Source organism: Benincasa hispida, chromosome 5 (genome assembly GCF_027475165.1).
Source record: "Benincasa hispida cultivar pf3 chromosome 5, pf3_genome.v1.1, whole genome shotgun sequence".
NCBI lineage: Eukaryota > Viridiplantae > Streptophyta > Magnoliopsida > Cucurbitales > Cucurbitaceae > Benincasa > Benincasa hispida.
In genome coordinates, this window is record NC_143482.1 from 36867426 (window position 1) to 36885152 (window position 17727).

General features: G+C 33.0%; 1 protein-coding gene across 1 annotated transcript; it reads left to right on the plus strand.

Annotated features, from left to right (window-relative positions):
• Positions 1 to 1352: 1352 nt before the first annotated feature.
• EMB2804 (tubulin folding cofactor B) lies at positions 1353 to 7301 on the plus strand. The gene is made up of 8 exons (XM_039033130.2): positions 1353 to 1701; positions 1803 to 1954; positions 2124 to 2242; positions 2694 to 2755; positions 3154 to 3195; positions 5321 to 5454; positions 5974 to 6043; positions 6805 to 7301. The coding sequence occupies exons 1-8, from the start codon at positions 1597 to 1599 to the stop codon at positions 6856 to 6858; spliced, it is 738 nt and encodes a 245-aa protein (XP_038889058.2). The 5' UTR covers positions 1353 to 1596; the 3' UTR covers positions 6859 to 7301.
• The last annotated feature ends 10426 nt before the right edge of the window (positions 7302 to 17727 follow it).

Sequence of the window (17727 nt, forward strand, 5' to 3'; positions counted from 1 at the left end):
CAGAAAGACCACTCCCTAAAATAATCGGAGTTAATTGTCCTTCATTCCCAGCTTCTCCCTCTTCTATCGTCACATTCTCACCCAACTTCTTATATTGTCACATTCGAATGCAGTACATTCGCTATATTAACATTGATGTTGTCATTTTCCAATGAGACACTTGATGGACAAACATCATGCTCATTGACATCTGCTCGACAGATGGATTGATCTTCTCTCTTTGTGTAATCAAATATTTCCTCGCGATGAATTTCCTGAATTTCCTCAAGACTTACAAATACTCGAGGTCTAGTGCGATCATACTCTAAGAGGAGAAATTGGACATCAACATCGTCCATTAAGCATACTAAAGGAGAATCAATATCCATCTTATATGTCACCTTCATTATAATCTTCAAATCTGTCGAACTAACTTGCATGATCTGATATACTAAATTTACCAACTCATTATACGTCAATGTTCTTGGAACTAGCAAACCCTTCAAACAACTTTCAGTATAGCATTCTTCTATGTTGTCCCATGTACCACCATAACGTATGAATAGATACTTCTCCATCCGTCAAGAAAAACAATACGAAAAATGAGTAGTTAGGAAAATAGGTTTCTATTGAATACTCGCACCTTGCTACTCGACACTGGATACTCGATACTTACTAGTTCATAGTTTTCTCTCCCCTCATCCTTGCTCCACTGGGAGCTACTCGCTTGTCTCAATGACTCACTCATTCTCTTTACTACGTTCTTAAGTCTCTCACACAACGTGGTAAAAGTAAAAAAATGAGCAAAAAACTAGCACATTTACTTACTTGACTTCTGAAACTAGTTGTCTACAATGACCTGAATACCTTTATAACTTTATTTTTAACAACAAGTTCAGGTTTTGTGAAGTAGGTTTTTTGGATGGAAAGTGAGCACGATTTTCTCTTTTATGTTTCAAATATTGTGTTTGTTCTTTGTCAATAAAAAAACTATTTCACTTTTCAAGAAATTGATTTGAAAGAATTGCCAGAAAATTTCCTAATTTGTATATGCTCGTACATGAGCATTAACTACAGAACATGATGAATATGGCACGGTTAATTCAAAATGATCGAGTATAAAGTAATAGGGTATTGAGTATGATGTGGTCATGATTGAGTATGGTGGATATAGTATGTGATGAGTGTCGTCGTACATCGTGCACCGAGTATCAAGTGACTCGTCATCGAGAAACGAGTGACAAGTCCTCGAGGATCGAGTTCCTTGATGGCGATGGACATACAGATAGATTCAGGAATGAAACGGTAAAAATCACACATGAGCAAAATGCCATTTTCTGTTTCTTTTTCAACATATGGCCACTTTTCATTTTGTCCTCCAAATTGAGACCATCCAAAAAAAAAAATGGAAAAAGAATCCGTAAAGAAAGAGAAAAAGAGTAAATAAAAACTTAAGACCCAAATTCTCTCTCTTCCTCCTCCTGCCGCAGCCACCCATCAAGAAGATCCCTCCGGCGTTTCTTCGTTCTGGTAGCAGCTCCGGCACTCACCTTGAACGACTCTCAAATGAGTTTCTAAGTTTAAATAAGCTGTAAAAAGTTTCAGAAGAACAGAACTATGGCGTCTCAATTGCAGCAGATCGAAAAGGATGAATCTGTGCTCTTGCAAGTCACCCATGCGAATCTCAAGTCCTTCACTTCTGATGTTCGCTTTTCCCTTCAGGTTTGTACCATTTCCAAAGATCAAGCACCTTTTTTTAGCATTTCCCGGTTACCCATCATGAGTTTTTATCTAAACTTGGTGTTGGGTTTCTTCAATTGTAGATGAGCGTGGAGTCTGTCAAGGAAAAGTTGTGGAAAAAATGTGGTACTTCTGTGAACTCTATGTGCCTCGAACTCTATGATGAATCCGGTTCTAAAATTTCCGATTTGACGGATAATTCCATTCCCTTGGGGTTCTATTCTCCCTTAGACGGGTACTTGTTGTTCTTCTTCCATTTTCTTTCAATCAATTCTTTACTTGGTTTTGTTTTCCATTCTGTGAACTGCAATTCACATTGTATCATTGATTAGAAACTCTGCTCATTTAATGGTTAATATAACGGGAGTATGCTTTTTATGAGTGTGCATTGTTTCTTTGGAAAGGTACCGATTGCATATTATTGATCTCGACCCCTCATCAGTTACTTCTGGTGGTTGGCTTGAAGATACCTCATTAGTGGAGAAGTTCCAGATCTCTGAAGAAGCCTATGATAAACGTGATGGTTAGTTTCTTGCAAAGCTTCCTCCACCATAACAAAGTTTGTGTGTAGTTCCCTCAATTGCTTATCAAATAGACTGCACTGAAGGCCACCCTCATACCCAATGGCAATTGTTGGTCAGCCACCACAATTGTAATATCAATAGGCTTAGGCACTGGGACATGGGAATCTGCAGTAGACAACTATCTTCCAACTGTCTTAATTTCCATTTCATGTTGCTATTTAAAAAGCTTTTGGGATATTAAATGTTGTGTGCACATATTTTAATAATGGAAAGGAAAGAAAGCTTAGACAATGGATCGACTATGCGATGCAATTCTTTTTTATTTTCTTATTGTCTTAGATGCAATCACCTGAATACTTCATTAACTTTCTCTTCCTCTATAATTATTTAAATGAAATAGTTCTTAAGGCAGTGCATGGTTTACCTTCTTCTCCTGGTTTCTTTTTTCAGACACATTTAGAAAATTTAAAGAAAAATTGGCATCCCAGAATCCTTCAACGTTTGAGAGTAAAGTAAGCCTCATGTATTCTACTTTTGCTAACAAGTCTAGAAAAATTTGTTCATCTGCACCCTGTGGGAACCGTAAATTTCGATGTAGACACCATCTATTACTTCAGTTCATGGCTTTTTAAAGTGGAGTTTTGTGACTAGACTACCATCTCTCGGTTTTTTTTTTTTTTTTAAATTCATTTTTATTTTGTTTTGTTGTGTGTTTGTGTGTATTCTGAATGATGATGTTGAGGCTGCATGGTATTTTTTGTTCGTGGTAGAATTGGAGTTGTGTATCCATCTTGTCTTAGTATACTTGAGTTCTGGTTTTTGTTCTGCATCCCTAAGAAACTTAGGCGCATGTCCATCTCCATTTTGGTCATTCTTGGTCTATTCTTACTGACTAGGGAAAATTTTGCAGATATCTGATAACTACATGGAAGAGATCTGTGCAAATATGAAGGTTAGTTGCCATCCTTGCTTTAGATGTAATGTATTCAGCTGTAAAAGTCTTATGTTAAAGAGTTGAATTGTCAATGACTCAATTGTCATGCTGATTCATGAATTATTTGGATGCAAATTATGTGGACGGGACTAAATGTTAATCTATGATTTCCATTTTTTCTAGAGGGGTTTAGAAAGATTTTAGAATAGTGCAGTCTTTGTTACTTGGTCAGTTGGTCCCCAACAGTAATTTTCCAGTCATATATTTATGTTGTTTTTTTGGGAACAAGAAACAACTCTTCGTTGATATATGAAAAGGAAGAAAAATGTTCAAGGATACAAGTTCCAATGGGAACAACAATGTACAATACAAAAAGAAAGTAGCCTAAAAATACATGAGGATAAACAATGAATAACACCTAGCGAAGCAATAAAAAACACAGCCAATAATCTGCGTTAAAGAGCACCCTCTTCAGCTTTTACTTCACAAACTTTTAAGAAGGTAGGAAAGTATAACGAAGGCACAATAGCAACTTTTGACCCAAAATAATGTGGCCAAGCAAAGGTATTTCAGATGAAACACTTCTTGCATTTGATAGAGGAAGTGCCAACAGACCAAGATCTTTAACAGAATTATTAAGCTATTGCATGCCTCAATGCCTTCCAACTAGGGATCTCTTAAGAATCTGTTGGGAGAATAAAATTTCCTCCAAAACATCTTGAATCAACTTAAGAAGAAACCTATCACAATTCATTCCAAAGACGTTGTCGAACTCTACCATATTCGTTTGTTAACCAACAAAATTGCTTATTCTGTAAAGCAAATTGGACCAAAATACCTTTAATGTTGATCGCTTTGAAGATCCTCAAGATCTCTAATATGCCATGAAGAATATTTGTTGAGGGAATAGTAAAAATTAACAAGAAGATTTTATCTGAAGTGAATGAGGTGGAATTTCATGCATCTGAAGACTGAAAATCTCAATAAGAGATGAAATTTTGTTAGGATTTGAGGGAGTGGACTCTACTGGAATATCTGGACTGATCTTCCACAAACTTCAATGAAGGGGCAACATTTTATTCTGAAACAACTTCTTTCTGAAGAAAGTACAGCCAATGATTGTTCAAGATAATCATCCTCAGAGTGAATTTCTTGATCAATTTCAAATTCCTCACTGCTTGCATTGATTAAAGATTCTGCAGTGTAGTCTATAATTGGTGAACATAATGTAGCATCAGAAAATTTAGAAGACAGTACACCTTTTTTCAGAGTTAAGTCTGATCTTTGAATGGAGAATGACAATTGACAGAATTTATGAGGCAACTTTTGCTTCTTTCTAAGACTAGGGCAGCTGACTGAACTACGGGAAACATAAGTGCCAGGCAAGCTTCTTTGATAGTTTCTGTATTAGCCTCTGAGATTTTGAAAGTTGTTTTTTCCATCAAGACCTTTATTGTCTGACTGTAAAACAGCTTGAGTTACGACATGAGAATTAGCTGTTGAGGCAATCAGACTTAATTGCCGAGACATTGAAGGTTCATTTCATGAGGCAACCTCCTCATTAAAATATGGAATCTTGAAAGAAGGGTTTGTTGATTGTTTTCTTGTATAAAACTTTGAATATGTGGCAATAAAACAGTCTTTAATTTCATTGACTGTTGAGAGATCTCTTCCATTATTTAAAACCAAACCACTTCCATGCAAAGCTGATCCAATAACACTGGGAGAAATAACGCCATTTGAAAGATGGCTATTGATCTTGTCCATTTCAAATATGTTGTTATTCTCTGATTAACTTCGACCCGCAAATTCATCTCCAAGTTTCATGAAGATGAACAATTTTATGGTTTAAGTTGTCTTTTTATATTTTAGCCTGATAGAGTGTTTATAGTATACCTCGCTAAAAAGTATAATGTTTTTGAGAAGAACACAAAGTGGACATGCTAGTAATTTAGTAAATACCCCATTTTCTTATTACCTTGTGAATCACAACAGTGTAGTCAGTGTTGACTTTTGAATTCTGATAGTTAGCATTCTTTTGAATATTATGTCCGAAAATTATTTTATAGGTGAAGTATTTACTATCTGCTCCTTGAAACCACGTTGTCCAGTTTATACTAAACTTGACTTTTACATGATATAGGTTGGTGATAGATGTGAAGTTGAACCCGGGGAGAAACGGGGTGTTGTGAAATTTGTTGGCCGGGCTGAATCGCTTGCTCCTGGTTTTTGGGTTGGAGTTCAATATGATGAACCGTTGGGTAAAAATGATGGCATGTAAGATGGCCTTTGTTTTCTTTTGTCTATGACTAATTTGTTTCTCAATGTCTTTGAAGCGGTGATTGATTTGTTTTTCCTATTATCTATTTCTATTCTTCCTTAGAAGAAACTTTAGTTCTTTGATAGTCACGAATGTGCACTAAAATGTTTTACCCTTCCTTTTAAAGGGAGGAAAAAAAAATTACTATAAAGTATGAACATTGAAGCACATAACTTATCATGGCCCGCCTTAATTTGGATAAGTTATTTCATAAAGCTGTTCTGCCAGAACAGTTTTTACTCTGATCATTCTTAAATTCTTTAGGATTTCGTGCCTCATATGGAAACCTTGTATGCTACTTCTCATGTTCATTTGATTAAATTATCATTATTTATTTGTGTTGATTGATTAAAATTTTTATTGGTCTTAGAATCCCTTTTGTGCAATAAAGTAGTTTTCCTGGTTTCTTGTTTTTCGTCCATGCTTCAGAGATTATGATCACATATTCTATGGACTAAACGTGTAAAACTCTGCAGGGTAAAAGGTATCCGCTATTTTGACTGCCCTCTGCTTCATGGTGCGATGATCAGGCCTGACAAAGTGAAGGTTTGATTTTCAGCTCCATTAATCTGTTTTCCAACTTTGAAGCTTCAAATAGTATGTTACATCGTACATGGATTTTTTTTCCTTATTTTTTTCTTCTTTTCTTTTTCCTGAACTTTGTATAATATCTCATGCTTTAAATTTTTAGAAAGCCATTTATAGCTTAGGGGAAAATGGATCTATAACTGCTTATAGGAAGTTAGGAAGGTGAACCATGAGTTGGACAGATACAATCACGGAATCCTTCTGCGCATCATTGTAGACTTCAGACAATATGAATGACCAATTCGACATTCTTTGATTATGCCCATTGCTCGAGTCTGGAACATTGGAGTCCACTGTTACAGATGTGTGTAACAATTTTAGCTCTCATCTATTCCATGTGGTCTCTACATAATAACATTGTTAAAAAGAAAAAATCATATTCAAATTTTGAAGCAGTGGAATTGAGTTGGAAAGTCAGCCCGTGAATTTTGCTGAATATCAAGTAGGTTAAGGTGCCTAGGTTCATGCTACAATATAGACAATGGACATCCATCTTATTTTGCTGTACTTGAATCTGAGTCCATCCCTACTGTGCCTTGACGAAAGATCAGAAAGCAGTTATTGATATGCTAATGTGAAAATGAGGAAACTTGTAGGTTTTTAGAATCCCCCCATAGTCTATAGCTTCAAAATGATCTTCAGAAATGTCTCGAATGTGCTATGCAAATGTGCTGCCCTTTTCTTATGTTAGTGATTATTAAAACTTGCTTCTGTTCCAGGTTGGTGACTATCCTGAAAGGGACCCTTTCGACGACGAAGAAGATGAGATATGAACAGTTCATACTCGGATTTGTATTTGTAATATTTATGGAACCAACCTACTTTCTAAAACCTTGATGAATTATTGATTTCTTTTGGAAGTGATAAAGACACTCTGAGCTTCAGAGTCACCTTTGCTCACGGTGGTTTGATATGGTTTTACAAACTCTACTTGAAAGAAGCCATTTTTTTGCTGGAAATTTCTTGAGAGGAAACATGAAAGAAAACGACAATGAGGTTCAGATCTTCGGTGATAGTCATATTGCAAACTATTGTAACTTTCCTGTAGGGTGTTATGAATTGTATTGTTAGTCGAAAAAAAGGAAACTCAATGAGCATTGCAATGAAGATTTTGCATTATATCTCTATTATTAAGTCTTTTTTTTTAGCTGTTTTGTATTGTAATGCATGCCTCTATGAACCTTTAATGCCCATATAAAGGATTCTCTTCATGTATGTATCCTTTCCTTTTAAGCCAGATATTTCAAACATTTATGATATGGAAATCTAGCACTGATCATTTGCGACCAGCGATTAGAAAAAATTATTAGAGAATTTTTAATACATTAGCATGGATGCAATATATGTTGAAACAACTCGAATAATAAGTTTTACATAACTTAATTGGTCGAGTAGATATTTTGACTAAAGTTAAATGAGGTAAGCAAAGGGATGATGCATAGAAATGTGTAAGTATCGATAGATCCATACCTTTGTGATCTTTCTAAATCAAGCTAGACTGATTTGTTGTGCAGTTTGAGAAGTGGATGGATGATTTTTTTTTTTTTTTTTTTGAATAATCAAGAATAAAAGGAAAACAATGATGGATACTAGATAATTATAGGATAAATACGTTTTTTAAAAGCATAGAATTAAGTTAGGTAAGCTGCAAATAGACTATCATGGTATTAAATTTTCATCTACGAGCCAACATTTTTTTATCGATATTTCCACATTCTCATGAATTTGACATTAATATGAGGTGAATCAACATTTTCTTATATTGTAGAAAAAACAAATTCATGAAACATAAAATATAAGCAATAAAATGTCTCTAAAGTAAGTATAATATAAATTACAAAATACTATTTTGTAATTTTTAAAATATTACAAAATTAAATTTAATAAAATAAAAACTTCTGCTAAACTAAAAGTTGCACTATTTTTCAATTGTCCTTCGTATTTAAAAACTTCAATACTATAATTCAATTTTAGAACTCACAATTATTCAAACCAAAAATTATTAAATGCAATTGCAATAATCCCTATTAATTTATGGTTAATTTTTTCTTTGCAATTCCCACAAAATTTTTAGCATCGAGAAAGTACACAAGAATAGAAGATAGTAGGGGTATTTATAGGTTGATTAGGTTGGGTTTAAGAACTTTTTAGACCCAATCTGATTGTTCGAATTCTAATCTTCAACTTAAATGATCCTTATTAGAAAATAAACCAAAACCTACCCGACCATGGAATATTTGAGTATGATTTGTTTGGGTACTCAGATCATTTATTTATTTTCATATATTGAATTAATAATAAAACTTATTTAATGAAATTTTTTTTCTAAAGTACTAAAAAACTATTTTTAGGAGTTGTCGGAGAATAAATCATCCAAAAAATAATTAAATTAAATATAACTAAAATAAACTATTAGTTTATGAATTAATTTTTGCAATTCCCAAACAAAAATGTGTTATCAAATATAGGAAAATGAGTCAACTTATTTACAAATATAACAAAATATCACTGTCTATCTAAAACATCTATCATTATCTATCATTTTTGTCACTGATAAAAGGTGACATTTTATTATATTTAAAAATATTTTCAACAATTTTATCATTTTTTTAAATGAACACTCAAATTTTTTCGTACATTCTAATATCCCAAAAATAAATAAATTTCTCCTAGATTCGAGGCCCATTCTTTCCTTAGGCCCAAAAAGCAAATCCTTTTAGTACCTACACTCATTTTGACGAGAAGTCACGTGAGTTTTCACATCCCATCCGTCCAAAATTGTGAAATTTCGCTGTCAATTGTGTCCTTTGCCTCGAACAACTCCCTTTTCCTATGCCCAAGTTTAACCCCCTATACATTTCTTACTAATTCTAACTTCAATTTCATCTGAGCCTTTTTACCTCATGCTTCGTTAATTTTCTATCTAACCTACCATTTTATATAATCATTAAATGTACATACAAAATTGTAATACCTATTCAATTTTACGGTAAAAATTATACCTGAGTTTAAGATGTCACAACTAAAAAGTAATAGTTTGTAATTTCATTGGATCTCTAGAGAGTAGTCGATGAAAGTTCTAAAAGGAAAAGCAATCATCGATGAGTTGAAATCACTAAATCGTTCTTAATTATTGAGTATGACTCTCTCGATCTCCCCAAACTTTAAACGAGTTTTGCTTTGATATGTTTGAGTTGACAAACATCATTGACAACATCGGTAAATTAGTTTCTCAACATGGAACTGTAATGTGGACTAAGGGAGTATCTAATACAAGGAGTTGAGATAGTAAGGAGTTGGAGAGAGTAGAGCTGTAAATTTTCTTCTCAATCCACCACCGAAACATATCGATTTTATGTTTTAATAATCTCTTATATTATTGATTCCATAAATTTACAATTTTTAAAACTTCACAGTTTTTTGAGAATCTCACAAAAAAAATTAAAGGATCTCACACTCTTTACAAGATAGATAGACTATTTTTTCAATTGTCAATTAGATTTGAGAATGGTTCATACTATTGAATATAGTATCAAAGCATATAAAACTAAAATGAGATCTATAGTAGATGATGTGTCGGAGATAATTAATACTTTAATTGAGCATTGTGGTTGTTTTTCATTGCTAAAAAAATAAAGGGAAAAATATGATAATAAAAAGTAAACACGTGATTTAAACGTGTTTTATAAAAAGTAATAGAAAACAATATAATAATTGAGTTGACACACGGTTCTCCACGCGCAGTCAGCCTCGGTGTTCTCCCAAACTTCGAAATTGTTTCCCATTATTAGAAACTTCATACATTCTCTCTCTCCCCCACCCTTTTTCTTTTATTTTTATTTTACTTTCTAATTCTATATTTTATTTTCTTCTATCACTTCTCTATCCAATTATTATCATTATTATTATTATATCTCACAATGGTGTTTATTATCATTCTATCACTTCTCTATCCAATTATTATCATTATTATTATTATATCCACTTGTAAATCTACTTATAGTTTTTTCATTCGATTAGTTTGATTTCAATCGATTGATTTAGGTTTTGGAATTAGTTATTCTATATTTTTTAATATTTTAATATAATTTTAATGATATATCTTAATTGCATTAATTGAACAGTTCTACTATAACATCTATCAAGGGACTTGATTTGTCAATAACTTGAGTTGATCTCTAATTAGCAATGATCATGGTAAACAACTTTTAACTGATCCCTTTATAGAAATGGAAGGTGAAGAAGTTCTTAACTGCATTAGCAATAACAAAGCTCCAAGTCCTGGTGGGTTCACTATTGAATTTTCTAAAGTCATGGAACACTCTTAGTCGGTCTATTATGGAAGTCTTCCACGATTTTTCATAAAGAGGATAGTGAATAAAAATGTCAACGAGACTTATGTTGCTTTTATTACAAAAAAAAGAAAGGGCCCTCAAGCCCACTTACTATATCGGCCTATCAGTCTTACAACATCTTTATACAAGATCCTTGCAAACACTCACGTATAAAGATTGAAGCTTACTCTTCCTTCCACCATTTTGAAGAATCAATTGGCCTTTGTGAATGGAATGCTGAGTTTTATGCCCTAAAACTCGAAGATAGTAAATGTAACATTTGATCGATCATTAATAAAGTGTTATTAATGTATTACAATAAATAGTTATTGCTTATCTTGTATTTATCTTGCCTAAATAACCCTAATCCAATAAAACTAACATCCTAAACTGTTGTATGAGTCTTGAACTGTATGTGGAGACATACGGGGATTAGTGTTCAAGATACAATCTAAAGGGCCTATAATATATGAATAAGGCTGGGTACCTTATCCTGGTGACACACTATGGATAGGATCCACTTTATAATTGATACAAATACAATAATCTAACACATTCGTATAGGGGACATGCGAGTGGGGATATTCTATGCAATTAGTTTGTTTAAGATTAGACCACGAAATAGTAACCACTAGATGTAACTCTGTTGACTAGTTAGGTTTCTATTTCAATAGGATGACCTAGGCAACTTAGTCTTAATCCTGAGTGAGCTATGGGCTCCTGTTTATGAGGGATTGTCCTTTGATTTGCATGGGTGAGAGTGACTAGTTCGCCAACTCGATAAGCCTACCCTTTTATAGACAAGACCGAGTGGGGAGTTGAGAACTAACTTCACGATATGGAATTCACTTCTTCATGACTTTAGGGCAAGTAGATGAGTGTTTCCTTAAGTAGTGTCTCCAGGATCTGAACAAAGGGCTTAACCCTCTCACTGGCCCGAGAAGGATTTCTGTTTAATGGTTGGACCATAAACAAGTTATTCATTAGAGAAGCACTGGTACTTAAGAATACAAAGATAACACAGGAAAAAATTGGTAATTTGACCCAGCTAGTGTTGCGAACACTTTGAAGGACTAACTTGCTGACATTGGCGTATATATGTGGACACAGAAATATATCTGTAGTTAGAAAAGTACAACTATGGGTTTTTAGTGGAGTGTACCCACAATTAACAAATATTGTTTAATTAATTAATGAGTTTGCTAATTAATCTTATATCGTTGGAGCTTCTGATTTGTAGGTCCATGAGGTCTCTTTTCTAACTCATAGAGGGAATTGAGGTAACTATGCTTTGAATAGAGTTTGAAATGTTCAAATTCACTTAGGAAAATAATATAATGCATAATAATATATTATAATATAAATTTATTTTTGGATATGATTCAAAATTAATTTATGGGAGAACTAAATATTTGAAAGAGTTCAAATATTAATAAATTGGATTCATATTGAAACTATAGGTTAAGATTAATGTGTATTTTATGCACATTAAAAAAATAGGTTATGGAAGAAATATAATTAAATATGATTCAAATGTGAACCAAATTAAATATTTGATATTTAATTTGGAGATAATTTAATTGTAGAATTAAATAGTAATTTAATTTAGTTTAATTAATTGAATTAAAACTATAAATTATGTGAGAGATGTTTCATTTAATATGATTTAAATAAAATTAATTGAATTAAATTTATTTAATTAATGATTAATTAATTAATTAGATAACTCCCACATAGGGGAATTATCTAAAAAAGTGGGTGGTTCCACGTTTCTCTCCATCTCTATCTTTATTTTGATCACAGAGGAAAAAAAAATAGAAAAATTCTAAAATAGAAAAATTCTACACAGAACAGTTCTGACCTTTTTACTCCTCTCCAAGAAAATTCTTCCTTCTCCCTTTCTTTTTTCCAATTCGATTGGTTCTGACATACCAAAAATTACTAAAGGTTTCCCAAAAAATAGGAAGGTTGCTTTTCTTGTGGTGTTCTAAAATCCGAGAATTGGATTCTCACTTGTTTGTACAAAGGTAAAGGTTTTTTTTATCCCTTTTCTATTTTTTTAAGCATGCTTGACCTAGTTCTAATTTTACAGTAGGCTAATTTTTGTTTTTCTTTGGCCTCTATATTATTTTTGAATTGTCCAACGTAGGGGTATTTTAGAAATCCCAAATTAATAATGAGTTTTGGTTCTATGCTTTCTATTGCGATAGAGATTTCATCCCTAAAATTGGTATCAGAGTCTTCTCATATATTAATTAGAATTTTGAAATTTGCACTGGATTTTAGTCGAATTAATTGCATTGTGAATATTTATTGCAAATGAATGTTTATGGTATTTTTTGCCTTAGATTTATATGTTTTTTATTTGATCAATTGTAATGGCCCCTATGTTTTTTGGCGTTTTAATTATGTAAATCGAGTCTTTGTAAGTTCATATCTAGAATTAAGACCCTTGGCGATGAAGGTTGAGACCAATTCTGCAAAATTTCGATGAACAGAGGTTGAGGAATCGAAAACAAAAAAAGAAAGAAAAGAAAATGGCATTGTACGAAAAAGAAGGGTTGACGTCACACTGACGTCAGCAGAGACCTGGTTCAAAATGATTGGATCCGGTCAAGCCGGTTCAATCCGATTCAAGCTAGTTGGGTCCAATTCTGTGCTGCTTTGGCTTAGTTCGCATTTTTGGGGACTAGTTCGAAGTGGTCCAAGTTAGTCTAGTTTGGTCTAGAAGAAGCTTATTTTAGGATAAATTAGCACAATTATTGTAATTTAATTGCTTAATTTATACTTAGGGGCCAAAATTACCGGTTCATTTGCTATTTAAATGTTTTATGGATGTCGTTTAGATAAATCATACCATAGGTTAAGCATGTTCACGCATTTTAATATATTATAAGCGTTATAATGTATGGTATTAATGCATTATATATATTTAATTTCATGAGTAATTTAATATAATTGTTATCTTAATTCAATAAAAGTTATATTTAATTGAATGTCTTGAGCATGCTTGTTTGATCTTCATGATTGCCTTTAATATAAAGTGTTTAATAAAACTATGAATATCAAAGATGCATTGAGCATGAAATATCCATAATATAAATATAAATGTTATATTTTTCATGCAATGCATATAATATAGATTATTTAATTAATTAGAATATGATTGTCAATTAAATTAAACTATAGAAAACATGATTATAGGACTAATCATTAAAATTTGAAAATATTTTTAAAATTAATTATTAGAAATCGTCAATCTATAATCAAGAATTACATGAACATAGGATCATAGAATAATTAATTAATTTTAAATTATTTGAAATTAATTAGACCTAAGATCATTTTAATTCTAATAGAATTAGAATTATTTCTTACTTAGTTTTAAAATAGTTTTAATGAACTAAGTAGGAAAAACATTATTATGATTGTAAGGGAACTCTACCGGTTAGGTTCTATCTAGGCTAGAGGTATTTAAGTTGACGGTTTACGGAACACCTCCTACCTGGGAAATGATCTGGAACTTAGTTGAATTAATCATAGTTTAATGTTAGCATGCAAGGTCACTAGGTTAATTAACAGGGTTTAATTCACCCAGAAAATAGTGTAAAGACCTTTTTATAAGAGATAATAGGCATAGACTTAGAAAGATTGATTTAGTCGGATTTGTCTAAGTTAAATAACCCTAAAAGATGGTAGGACACTTTAATGGGAGGAAAAGTACAAAACGAGATGTTTATATCAAGTTTTGCTTATATGTCCCTGAATGTGAGATCCATGCTCGGCTTCGTGTCATCTTAGGCGTGGCCTCCCTTCGGAAAGTGTTTGCATGGGTCAATAACAAGGTGAATGGAGAAAGTGTCTATAGTAAGTGGGAGCAAGACGCGTGTCAACGTATCCTTCGGTCTCCACCCCTAGGTCACACCGTGAGATTCCCATGATCCGCCTACATGTTGTCCTGGAGCAACCATCCCTTTGGAGGGCCTACTTATAAAATTTGGAACACAGTGAACTCCTAAAAAGGATGGGGTCACTTAGGTTAATTACTAACAGTTGTCTTTTTTAATGATAGTCTGTTGATACATACTTCTGGAATATGAAAGTAGAAGGGATACATTTACGGGGATGAGTTAAGAGTTAACGAATCCTTGACCAAACAACGATGGCTAATGTCTAAAGGAATATGAGTTATTCTGGTATTAGAATTAGCCAAAAGTTGTCTCATTTTAGAGGAGAAGAGGTTGATCATTCTTCCGTGATTGTTGCTCTAAACCCCTGAAGCAATATTGCAAAAACTAAATCAATAGTTTATTAGGATTATATGATTACTTGTTTTTACTAAATTGATTTGATAGTTTGCAATTGTTTGCTTGTGTGATGGGTTAAGACAAAGATAACTAATACGATCAATGTTTGTTTTTTTTAACAATGTCTTCCTCAATAATTGCACTGCTTAAAAATGAAAAACTTACCAATGAAAATTACTCTATGTGGAAGTCCAATTTGAATACGATTCTTGTTGTTGACGATCTGCGATTTTTCCTATCAAAGGATTGTTCTTCGACCCTTACTCGTCATGCATCCCAAGCTATGAAGGATGCTTATGGGCGGTGGATAAAGACTAATGAAAAGGCATGTTTTTACATCTTAGCGAGTTTATTTGAAGTTCTTTCCAAGAAGCATGAGGTCATGGTAACTGCTAAGAAGATTATGGAATCTCTCCAAGAGATGTTTGGACAACTGTTCTATCAACTCTGCCATATGCCTTTAAATACATTTACAACTGTCGTATGAAAGAGGGCACATCTGTTCGAGAACATGTCCTAGACATGATGGTCCAATTTAACGTGGCAGAAGCAAATGGAGCAGTCATAAATGAGAGCAGTCAGGTTGCGTTCATAATGGAATCTCTTCTGAAGAGTTTCCTATAATATCGCAGCAATGCGTTGATGAACAAAATTCAATATAACCTGACTAATCTTCTTAATAAGCTACAAACTTACCAGTCTCTTCCAAAAAATAAGGAACCAGTTGAAGGAGAGGAAAATGTTTCCCATTCCAAAAAGAAGTTCCAGAAAAGTTCATCCTCTGGAACTAAGTTTATTCCTCAGTCTTCTTCATCGAAGAAGATTCAAAAGAAGAAGGGAGATAAGGGGAAGGCTCCTGCCGCTGCCATAAAAGGCAAGGGAAAGGTCAAGATGGCCCAAGTGTTTCCACTGTAACGTAGATGGACACTAGAAGAGGAACTGCCCTAAGTATCTCACTGAGAAAAAAAAGGTAAATACAATTTACTTGTTTTAGAAACGTGTCTTGTGGAACATGATGACTTTACTGGATACTTGATTTAGGATCAACTGATCATGTTTGTTCTTATTTACAGGGAAATAGTTCCTTTAGCAGCTGGAAGAAGGTGAAATGATGCTTAGGGTTGAAACGGGAGACGTCGTTTCAGCCAGTACAGTGGGAGCTGCAAAGTTATTTTTTAGAGATAGATTTGTTTTTCTTAAGGATTTGTATATTGTACCAAGAATTAAGAGACATTTAGTTTCTATCTTTTGTCTACTTGAACAATCTTACACCGTAAATTTTCAAAGTAATGAAGGGTTCATTCTTAAAAATGCTGTACTTATGTATTTAGCTAGATTAGAAAATAACTTGTATGTATTAAGACTAACCGAAACAAAAATAATTTTAAATCATGAGATGTGAAACTCAAAGTAAAAGGCAACATATTTCTCCTAAAAGTAACAACACCTATCTTTGGCACTTAAGACTAAGTCACATAAGCCTCGATAGGATTGAGCATTTGGTAAAGAATGAACTTCCAAATGAGTTAGAAGATGATTCATTACCACCATCTGAATCGTGTCTTGAGAAAAAAATGACCAAAAATTCTTTTAGTATAAAAGATTATAGAGCCAAAGAACCCTTAGAGTTAATACATTCAGATCTCTGTAGTCTAATGAACGTAAAAGCTCGAGGAGGATATGAATATTTCATCTCTTTTATAGATGATTATTCAAGATATGGTTATTTATACCTAATAGCGCATAAATCTGAAGCTCTTGAAAGTTCAAGAAGTTTAAGACTGAGGTTGAAAACCTATTAGGTAAAACAATTTAAATATTTTGATCTAATCAAGGTGGAGAGTATATGGATAAAAAATTCCAAGACTATATGATAGAAATTGGAATCCAATCCCAATTCTCAACTCTTGGTACACCTCAGCAAAACAGTGTATTAGAAAGGATAAATAGAACCTTGTTAGACATCGTTCGTTCGATGATGAGCTATGATCAGTTGCCTAGCTTGTTTTGAGGGTATGCAGTAGAGATCACAACTCACATCCTAAACAAAAGAGTGTTTTAGAAACATCTTTCGAGTTATGAAGGGGGCGTAAACCTAGTTTATGCTACTTTAGGATATGGGGTTGTCCAGTACACGTGCTTGTGAAAAACCTAAGAAATTGGAACCTCGTTCAAGGTTGTGCCAATTTTTTGGTTACCAAAAAGAAACAGGAGGTAGTCTTTTTTACGACCCACAAGAAAATAAGGTGTTTGTATCGACAAATGCTACTTTCTTGGAGGAATACCACATGAGGGATCATAAACCACGTAATAAGTTATTTTTAGAAGAAGCTACTGAAGAGTTAATAAAAGTTTTGACAAAGCTGGTTTTTCAACAAGAGTTGATTAATGAGATAATTCTTCAAGCTCGTCTCGTCCTTCTTAATCGTTGAGAGTGCCTCAATGCAATGAGAGGGTTGTATCACAACCTGACCACTACTTGGGTTTAACTAAAACTCAGGTCGTCATATCTGATGATGGCATTGAGAATCCATTGTCATATAGACAAGCGATGAATGACGTAGACAAGAACTGACAGGTCAAAGCCATGGACCTTGAAATGGAGTTAATGTACTTCAACTCAGTATGAGAACTTGTAGATCTTCCTAAAGGGATAAAACCTATAGGGCGCAAATGGATCTATAAGAGAAAGAGAGATGCAACTGGGAAGGTACATACCTTTAAAGCTAGACTTACATTACTTTAATGTGACCTCCTCTTTAACCTATAGTCTTAATATGAAAAAAAAAATCATATTAAATATTAATCTATAGTATAAAACCTATTTAAAATTTTTTGAATCTTATTCAAATACTTCTTTCACATATTATATAATTTTAATTATAAATCATTATTATAATTAACTATATATTATAATACATCAACATACATTACACATTACATTAATCATATTAATATAATTAATTACTTAAATTCCCATAAATAATTTGAACAATTCAAA

What these genes read in the sequence shown, in the direction of transcription:
- EMB2804 (XM_039033130.2), top strand. Translation starts at nt 1,597, where the DNA reads ATGGCGTCTCAATTGCAGCAGATCGAAAAGGATGAATCTGTGCTCTTG. An exon ending in AGCCTATGATAAACGTGATG is followed by an intron (nt 2,243 to 2,693) that starts GTTAGTTTCTTG and finishes TTCTTTTTTCAG; the next exon opens with ACACATTTAGAAAATTTAAA. An exon ending in CTTCAACGTTTGAGAGTAAA is followed by an intron (nt 2,756 to 3,153) that starts GTAAGCCTCATG and finishes AAAATTTTGCAG; the next exon opens with ATATCTGATAACTACATGGA.